We start from the raw sequence: 10135 nt of genomic DNA on the forward strand, positions 1-10135 counted from the left end.
CATGTGTTTCACAATATTTTAAAGGTTCTAAAATATTAATTATTATTATTATTGAAATATTATAAAATTTTGTTAATGCATGTGCCCTTCAATATTTTGTGATTATCATAGAGTTGAATCGACAACTCCTACTAGAGGAAGAAACGGAATTGTTAATATCTGAATCTGTCCCTTTAAAAAAAAAAATATATATATATATATATATATATATATATATATATATATATATATATATATATATATATATATATATATATATATTTTAAATAGTAATGTTTAGCCACCTGTACTGCAACAAAATTGGGATTCCCAAAAAGTCAACGCATCTTGGGAGTTGCAAACAACCTTAAAATAAACATCATTTCATTTCTCCGAAAACTGCAAGCTTAAAAAATTTGTTTGGATGAGCTCAAGCCATCCTTCCTTTCCAACAAAACTCCTAACCGATACCGTTTAGGGTAGATTTTGAGTTCTATCTTTTATAATAAAAGAATTATTGCTATTTTTCTACAATTATGTTTTATAGTTTTCTTTTTAAATTACTAAAATTGTAAATAATTTTCAAAATTTTAAATTTTTAATAAGAAAGAAGAAATATTTATACATAATCCTCGTATTTAAAAATCATGTTCCACTTGTTTAAAATTTAATTTAACATTTTTAACTTTGTATTAAAAAAAATACTTTGATTTAAAATAGAGATAAAAAAAATGGTGAAGGTGTTTTTATTAAAAAAATTATTATTTTCTTGTTTTTTACTTTTTATTTTGTCCTTGACAAATAACTTTTAAATATAAATCGTGTTAAAGAGCAGGAAAACACAAGTGCTCTATTTGGTTACGAGAAACTAGTAAAAAGAGAGAAAAAAAAAATAGTAATGAAAAAATAATAATTTTCTTATATTTAGTTTTATGATAAAATACGATACAAATTCTTAAAATTTTGAAAAAAAAATATAAATAAAAAATATATATATATATATATTTAAATTTAATAAATTATTTTTATATCTTTTTTTAAACTCATTTTATTTATTTATCTCTATTACAATAAAATTAAATAATTTAAAAATATATAAATTTTAAATTAATTTTAATTATATTTTATTTTCTTCTATATTTTTTTTATTGTGAAATCAAATATGAAAAACTATTTTTTAAATAATTTTTAGGAACTAAATATAGTCTAAATAAATTAATTAAATTTTAACTTATTTAATTTTCACATAAAAAATTAAAATAAATTTAAAAAATATATAAAAATAATTTATTAATTTAAAATCTGTATTCAAATTTTTTTTTTCTTCTAATTTTCTTGCTTGTTTTCTTTCCCCCTCAAATTTTCTAGAAACACAAAAAATTGTGATGGTATAACGGCATTATAGTACAGAAAAACTTAAGATGATTGAAGTTTTGTGACAATTGCTATAGAAATCAAGGTTTCAAAACCAAGTATGCCCCACCCAATAAAAATCCACATGTATGTCATACTCCCACCGCATATGATTGGGGTCGGACGCGTGGGACTGTCCCCTTGTTTCTCACTTCCATTACTGAACCGCGCAGACTCCTTTGACTTCGTTTAGCCCGTTTGAAGGCTTTGTGGGCATTTTTTTGTTTTGGTAATTCAAAGTTGAATTTAGTAGCTTATTAATTTAATCGACTTAAAAAGGTTTTACCATGACAATTTTGGAATGCACATACTTAATAACTTATCCATTAATTTATTTATTTCGGTATTATAAATAAATAATCTATAATAGTAAAGTGGCAAAAAGTTACAATGTTTGGAAACTTGTCATTAAAAATTATAAGGCAACAATATAATGTTTGGATTAAAAAGTCATATATTTATTTCTACTTGTCACCTGCGAATAACGTGAGAATATTCGGAATCCTTTGGAGTTTGTACCAATCCGATAAAAAGGAAAAACGGGAAAAACGTGAGAGATTAAGGAAAAATTAGAAAAGTTATAAAGGAGTGTAGGAGTCAGGGGTGATGATGCGAGGGAGTCCAGAGGAGTGACGAGACCGGGTCGGAAGATGAGTTGGAGTAGAATTGGAATTTTGAATTTCGAAAAGGTGGTAACTGTTAGAAGGGTAATAGTGTGTTGGACTGGTAATTTGTGATTCTTTGGGAGTTTCAGAGAGATAGGATTGTTTGCAGTTAAATACGCGATCACCCACCTGCCGTTCTCCCTGCCTTTCCATCCTTGTCACACAACTCACAGTTTCGCATACATGCACCCTCTCTTATCCTATTTGCTCTGTAACGCAGGCTAGTGGTAGTACTTGTACCACCGTCTCCTTCAATTGTGTACGTAACATCTCGTCTTCTTCAGTTCTTCCTCTTCTGATCATTCATCTCTTCTCCATCTCTGCTTTTATTTATTTAATATTAATATGACTTTGTCCTTCTCTGATTCTTCGCTTCGATTGCAGCCTTCTGGACCTCTGGCAGGGACTCTGGTTTGTTTCATCATCTCGGGTATACTCTATTCGTCCTTGTTTCTTAGATTTTGGTTGCCTTTTTCCTTTTCTTTTTTTGGTATTTTTTAATTCATACTTTCTTGTCAGAGAAAGCGTCCTTTTTCAAGTGGGTCTCCTCGATATCCAATTCTTTTTCAATGATTTTTTTTTTTCCATCAACATAATCGGGGAGGTTCAAAACCAAGCAGAGTTTCAAAAGATTCACTTTCGTTGGATTTTTTTATATGTTTTCTTACCTTCCCCCTTCTGCTTTTGCTTTTTCGTTTGTTTCCATCCTTCCAGAAACAACAAAACGTTCTAAATCGCTTTTTGATTTTTAAAAATATTGGGGAGTTTCCAGGGTTTTAGGTTGCCCCTTACCCTTCATTTAGATGCTTGAAAATCAGAGGAGAAGACAGGTTTAATTGAACAGGAACACAACTATTGCAAATATGGATTAGTTGAAAAGGGACCTTTTCTTATCACGGGTCGTATGAAAAATCTAGGATTCGGTACAGGGTTCTTTGATTTTCGTTTCTGGCATTTTCTCAGCAGCCAAAGGAGACTTTAGTAATATTGTCACAAGATCAAAAGGAGGACACGAGGCAAACAATTCATTTGCATCGGGTGATTTGTCTGGTTTTGTTAGTATAGTCATCTTCATGAAGCTCCCGTTTACCAGAAGGGAATAAAACATCATTTTATCCCTTCTTTTTTTTCCTTGCAAGTTTTGTTCTTCTTCTAGTACTCCATATCGAGAAAAATAAAAAGGCCTGATTTTCCACTGCTCAACTCTGAAATAAAAACAGAGTGGGTGTGGCAGGGGAAGCAGATAGAGAGTTGACCCAATCCATTGTTAAATCACTGCAGGTACCACAGTCTCAATAAATGGTTTGGTTAGGAGGCCTATTTATTATTCCTGTCCATGCATCTACATGAAAAAAGAATGACTAAAAACCCTAAGAATCTGGGGTTTCTATGATTACAGCTAAAGCTACTATTTTATTATGGATATACTATATATTTTCTTTAAACTTGATTGATTTTAAAGTCTCTTAGCCGTTTTGTCATTTTCCTTGTAGCTTCCATCATCAATCCATCTCGGTCATTTTGTTTGGTCGTCATAGTTGAAAAGTCATTTGTTTACATTTGGCCTTTCAAAAGTGTGGAAAAGCTGGTCCCCATATTTTTGTCTTCTTCTCATGTGCCTGATCTTTTTGTGTTTGTTCAGTTGCCACACATTAGCTGATCTTCTAAGCTGATGAGTGACTCCCTTGTACTTGGTGAGATTACAATTTACAAATACTGATAATTCTCCATTTTTCAGGGAAGGTTTGAAGACTAGCCATGGCCAAGAATCAATTGCAAGTGCTTAACGCACTTGATGTAGCCAAAACACAATGGTATCATTTCACGGCGATTGTCATTGCTGGAATGGGCTTCTTCACTGATGCATATGATCTCTTCTGTATATCATTGGTCACAAAATTGTTGGGTCGCATATACTACCATTCTCCTGGGGATGCTAAGCCCGGCACTTTGCCTCCAAATGTGTCGGCTGCAGTTAACGGTGTTGCGTTCTGCGGTACTCTTGCCGGACAGCTCTTTTTTGGATGGCTCGGTGACAAAATGGGCAGAAAACGTGTGTATGGCATGACCCTCATGCTCATGGTCATATGCTCAGTTGCCTCTGGCCTTTCCTTTGGCCATGAAGCGAAAGGTGTTATGGCCACTCTGTGCTTCTTCAGGTTCTGGCTGGGCTTTGGCATAGGTGGAGACTACCCGCTTTCTGCCACTATTATGTCTGAGTATGCTAATAAAAAGACTCGTGGAGCCTTCATTGCTGCAGTTTTTGCCATGCAAGGTTTTGGGATTTTAACTGGTGGAATCTTTGCAATTATAATTTCTGCCTCGTTTAAGGCTGCATTTCCTTCTCCAACTTATGAAATTGATCCAGTTGGGTCTACTGTTCCACAAGCTGATTTTGTTTGGCGGATAATTCTCATGTTTGGCGCCTTGCCGGCTGCTCTTACTTATTACTGGCGTATGAAGATGCCAGAGACTGCTCGTTACACAGCCTTGGTTGCCAAGAATGCGAAGAAGGCTGCAGCAGATATGTCTAAAGTTCTCCAGGTTGATCTAGAAGCAGAACAAGAGAAAGTTGAGTCGATCCAACGGCAAGGTAAAGATTTTGGGTTGTTCACCAAGCAGTTTCTTCGTCGCCATGGACTTCACTTGCTTGGGACCACTAGCACATGGTTCTTGTTGGACATCGCCTTCTACAGTCAGAATCTGTTTCAAAAGGACATCTTCAGTGCCATTGGGTGGATTCCTGCCGCCAAAACCATGAGTGCCCTTGAAGAGGTTTACAAAATTGCAAGGGCCCAAACTCTCATAGCCCTCTGCAGCACTGTTCCTGGGTACTGGTTCACAGTAGCGTTAATCGACAAGATGGGAAGATTTGCCATCCAATTGATGGGCTTCTTCTTTATGACCGTCTTCATGTTTGCCCTGGCTATACCTTACAATCACTGGACCCATAAAGAAAACCGAATTGGGTTCGTGGTGATGTACTCTCTCACATTCTTCTTCGCAAATTTTGGTCCAAATGCCACCACATTTGTTGTGCCAGCCGAGATTTTCCCTGCAAGGCTACGCTCCACATGCCATGGAATATCAGCAGCGGCTGGGAAGGCAGGGGCCATTGTTGGTGCCTTTGGCTTCTTGTATGCTGCTCAGAGCCAGGACAAGTCTAAGGTAGATAAAGGGTACCCAACCGGTATTGGTGTAAAAAATTCACTCATAGTTCTGGGTGTCGTCAACTTTCTGGGAATGTTATTTACCTTCTTGGTGCCCGAGTCCAAGGGAAAGTCACTAGAGGAAATGTCTGGTGAGAACGAAGAAGAAGAGAGTCCGTCGGAGGAGTCAAGACAGCAGGCTAGGACTGTTCCAGTTTAATTAGACCTTTTATATTAATGTGATCATTTCCTGTAATATGGGGAATTTACTTAGATATATTTTGTCTTTAATGTGTTTTATCACATAAATAAGCTTTTATCCATGCTGCTTTATCACATATTTGCTCCAAATTCTCTGCCATTCCTTTCTTTTATTTATCCTTCATCTCTCCTGGGTATGGTTGATTTTTCTTTTTCTCTTGGTGATGTCTTGTTGGCAAGGAGTTCATTGGTGGCAAAGACTTCCGCTGGGGAGCTTAATAATTTATTGGAGTGAAAGGGCTTCCACATGTTGACAAGGATTGAAAGGGCTTCCAGCGCTGTCTCTACATAGCCTTAGCTGTCCCAACTACACTTCTGAAAAAAAATCTATCCTAATTAGATTTCCAGCTAGACTTCTAAATAGAAAAAGATGTGTATACTAATTAGATTTCTGGAAATAGAAAAAAAAAAAAATCTGTATCATATACTTCCTGAAAAGAATATATACTAAATTTTGTGAAAATAAAATAAAATATGTAGCTCAAACACATAACCTCGTATTGGTACAAATTGCTTAGATTCTCATTACCTTAATCATTATCTATTTATTTTTATTTTATTTTACTTTCATTTTACTTCTCATAATTCCTTTTTATTTAGTCATGTTATTAATTCAAAATTGTGATTAATTATCATCAATACTTTATAAATAATTATCTACACATTCCTTTAAATCTTTAAATTTTACTTTTATTTTAGGGATAATTACTATATAAGGTGGGCCATGAAAGATAATAACCTAAAAGTGTCATCAGTTTTGATAAGTCTTCAAAACGCCTTAAAATATAAAAACTCAAGTATGTCCTTTTATCTTCCATTTTAAAGTCAAACATGTCCCCACTTTGTGTTTTCTTTATTTTATCTTTTCTTTAATTTAAATGATTTATTCAAAATAATAATAATAATAATATAATTTTAAAAATTATTATTTCATTATGATAATTAAAAAATAAATTTATTTTATTTTTTATTATGTAGATTTCATAAGAAAACATTACAATAAAAAATTTATTTTTTTATTTTTTATTACATAGATTTCAAAATTTTTGAATGGTTTAACTTTACATTATAATTATTAAAAAATATTATAATAAAAAATTGTTTTTATAATGGTTAAAAAGAGAAATTAAGGTATGTCTTAATATATTGTACTTTTAGAATACTTATTGTTGGAAAAATTAGGGTAATCACCTTGGAAGAGGAGTGAAAATGGTGATGGTCTTTTTTTGTAAATTTAAACTAAGTGAATGTAAGAGACAAATATATGCAAGTATATAATAAAACAATATAAAGACAATTTGCATATGAAGTAAAAAAGTAGGGAAAAGACCCAAGCTTGAGGTTTCACTAATTCAAGGTTTCTAAACCAAGTCTTCAAGCAATACAATTGGATTATGGTTCCAATCCACCCTCTTGGACTTTTGACTCCAAACACCCTTTACGAACCTCGAGGGATATCTCACTCTTGAATAACCCCTCAAGTGATACCCCACATTTGATAATTTTTCTCTCAAAGATATACAAATAATTGATCTCACAAAATCCTAGTACATAAACTTTAAGCTCAAATGATACAAGAAAACTATGATTGAATGGTGCACTAAAAATATGCAAGTTTTAGAACAATTGTACACTCAAAACACTTTTTCGATGCTCAAATATATTCAAGAAAAGTTTAAGAAGGTTAAACTTATGAAACAATGAATATTGGAGTTTTTTTATAGAAGAAAAAAGTCAAACTAGTTGTTGGGAGTTTGACCAGTCAAACTGGGGTCGACCGATTGACTAGCTGTTTTCATTTAATACTTGGCAGGTGACCGTTGGACCTCGACTGAACCTCAACTGGACCTCGATCGGACCTCAACCGGTTGAACAACCGTTCTGGAAGAAAGAAAAAGTTTTTTGCACATTCGACCGATTGAGTTAGGGGTCGATCGGTTCCTTATCCGGTTCAACGGGTTGAGCCATTTTTGGCTCAACAACCAAGTTTTTCAATTGAAAACCTTTTAAACAAGTTTGAAAAACATTTGACACAAGATATTAGTTGAAAACATGAAATTATCCAATTTTAAAAATATTTAAACAAAATAACTCTTGAATGATTTTGGTGTATAAGTAAAGAATGTAATGCATGAAAATCCTAGTGCACCAATAATCTTATGAAGCTTGGGTCTTGAAAAACACTTCTTTTTTAGATGGTCTTATTCTTCATGATTTCTCCTTGACTTGATTTGTCTTTATGATTGTCACTTTGGAAATCGTCTGACCTAATCATACTTGAAATATAATCATTAGTTCTAAACCTTATTTTGTTATCATAAAAAACGATATTAACCAAACCTTGGTTTCACACTTATGGAATAAATTCAATACATAAATGTCGTACCTACAATTTATATTTTTTTTCTAATTATTATTATTATTATTATTAACCTATCAAATAAGAATAATATTAATATTAATACATATACATAATATAATAATTAATTATAAATTATTGTTTCAAAATTATTATAAAATAAATTATCCAAAATAATAATAATAATAATAATAATAATAATAATAATAATAATAATAATAATAATAATAATAACAATAACAATAATAATAATAATATATAATATAATTATTTTAAAAATTATTGTTTTATACTCATTATTAAAAATATAAAGTTATTATTATTTTTTATTATATAGATATATAGATTTCATAAATTTTGAAATGTTTAATTTTGCAATATAACTATTAAAAAATATTACAGTAAAAATATTTGTTTTATATTTTTTAAAATAAATTTCACAAATTTTGTTACTAGTTTTACAATATGAAAATATTATAATTAAATAGAATTCAAAATTTTGAATTTTTTAATTTTACAATATAATTATTAAAAAATATTATAATATTTTTTTATATTTGTTAAAAAGCGAAATTAAAACATGTCATAATGTATTATACTTTTAGTATATTTATATTGTAAGTTCAATATACAAGTGTCATACCTATTAAATAAGAATAATATTAATAGTAATACATATAAATAATATAATAAGTAATAATTAATTATAAATTATTGTTTCTTTAATTTATTATTTTAAATATATTATAAATAACTTATCCAAAATAATAATAATATAATATAATAATTTTAATTCATTTCATTTTGATAATTAAAAGTATAAAGTTATTATATATTTTATTATATGGATTTCATAAATTTTGTAATGTTTAATTTTGTAATATATATAACTATTAATATATAGTTGTTAGCTCAAGGGTTCTTCTAATTGTGTTTTGATGATAACAAATCATGGTTAAATTATTAATTTGTTTGAATTATAAAGAATTTAAGGTGTTAATTTGGAAATTTATTAAATGACCTAATGGATGCAAGATCAAGACTTCTGAAAGACTTTTTAATCATAGGAAACTATGTAAGATGAATGCATGAGTGTACTTAGGATTTTCATATCATTTCATGCATCTTTGAAAACTCGGTTTATGTATTAAAGTCATATTTCCATAAAAAATCTAAATTTTGTCAAACAAACCTTAGGAAAAATGTTTCAAATTTGACAAATTATTTTACCTAAAGACATTGTCTAAGTGCTAGAAGCAAAAAGACAAAAAAAAAAAAAAAAAAAAGATATGTTTTCGAACCAAAAATGGTGAATCGGTCGAAACATTGACCAACTGACTCAATTGGCTAAAGTATCGATCGATCAGTTACTCTTTCCCAATCGAGAGATGCAAAAAACCTTCTCCCTCTTCCAATAGCCCTCCTTTCCTAGTCGAGGGATATGTCTTCCTAGTCAAGGGATATGTCTTCCCGGTCGAGGGATATGTCTTCCCGGTTGAGGTCTGATCAAGGGTAACGATCACCTGTCAAGCAATAAATGCTCTAACGGCTAGTGAACCAGTCGACCTCCAGCTCAATCAATCAAGGTTGCTTTTTAACTCCCAAGGTTAGAAACCTATAAATTGAGAGTTCCACTTCATTTATGAAGTAAAGAACACATGCATTTATTTATTTACCTACTTGTTCTTGTCATACAAGCTCTCATTTTTTTCTTGGTGTATTAAATCTCCATTTGCATATTCTTTAGTGCACATTTGTGATTCATCATAGCCTTGAATTGTATTTAAGCCATTGTTGAGTTAGGTTAAGAGATTAAAACTTGTTAATTGAGTGTTAAAACCTTCAAGTGAGTATAGACTTGAAGAAGTTGCGTAAGAGCTCATTGGAACCAAAATCCAAGTGTAAAAAGTGATTAGAAGCTTGGTTGAAGCTTCAAGTATAAGTGGAACCCCCTCCCCCCCTCGATTAGGAGCTTAAGGAGAGTGAAGGTAGACAAGAAAGTGTTGAACCACTATAAATTTGAGTTTGCTTTCTATAAACTTATCTCTTTGTTTGTGTGCTTCTTGTGCTTAATTTTATTGTGTTTAAAAATAATTTTTTTTTAACTCCAATTCACCCTCTCCCTCTTAGGTGTTCTTATCTATTTAGATTAGTCTTCTATTTTCTCAATAGTAATACCATGTTTGAAAAAATGAAGTAACAGAAACGATTAGAAGAAGAGAAAGAGAAAACAGAGTAAGCGAAAAACAGTGTAATGCTTCTTGCTCTTATTTCTCAATTATAAAATCATTACACTTTTGTAGTTTTTA

At 31.2% G+C, this 10135-nt stretch overlaps 1 protein-coding gene across 2 annotated transcripts; it reads left to right on the forward strand.

Moving 5' to 3' along the window:
- Nucleotides 1–1902: 1902 nt before the first annotated feature.
- LOC100257925 (low affinity inorganic phosphate transporter 1) lies at nt 1903–5544 on the forward strand. 2 transcript variants are annotated; one of them, XM_002285117.5, is made up of 3 exons: nt 1903–2316; nt 2442–2487; nt 3796–5544. In XM_002285117.5, the coding sequence occupies exon 3, from the start codon at nt 3816–3818 to the stop codon at nt 5424–5426; it is 1611 nt and encodes a 536-aa protein (XP_002285153.1). In that variant the 5' UTR covers nt 1903–2316; nt 2442–2487; nt 3796–3815; the 3' UTR covers nt 5427–5544. The 2 variants fall into 2 exon arrangements, with proteins under 2 accessions (XP_002285153.1, XP_019075709.1); XM_019220164.2 differs by having other exon boundaries at nt 2004–2316; nt 2442–3338.
- Nucleotides 5545–10135: the final 4591 nt, after the last annotated feature.

Source organism: Vitis vinifera, chromosome 5, assembly GCF_030704535.1.
Source record: "Vitis vinifera cultivar Pinot Noir 40024 chromosome 5, ASM3070453v1".
NCBI lineage: Eukaryota > Viridiplantae > Streptophyta > Magnoliopsida > Vitales > Vitaceae > Vitis > Vitis vinifera.

Excerpts from the sequence above, each read along its gene's own strand:
- LOC100257925 (XM_002285117.5), top strand. The coding sequence starts at position 3,816 with ATGGCCAAGAATCAATTGCAAGTGCTTAACGCACTTGATGTAGCCAAA.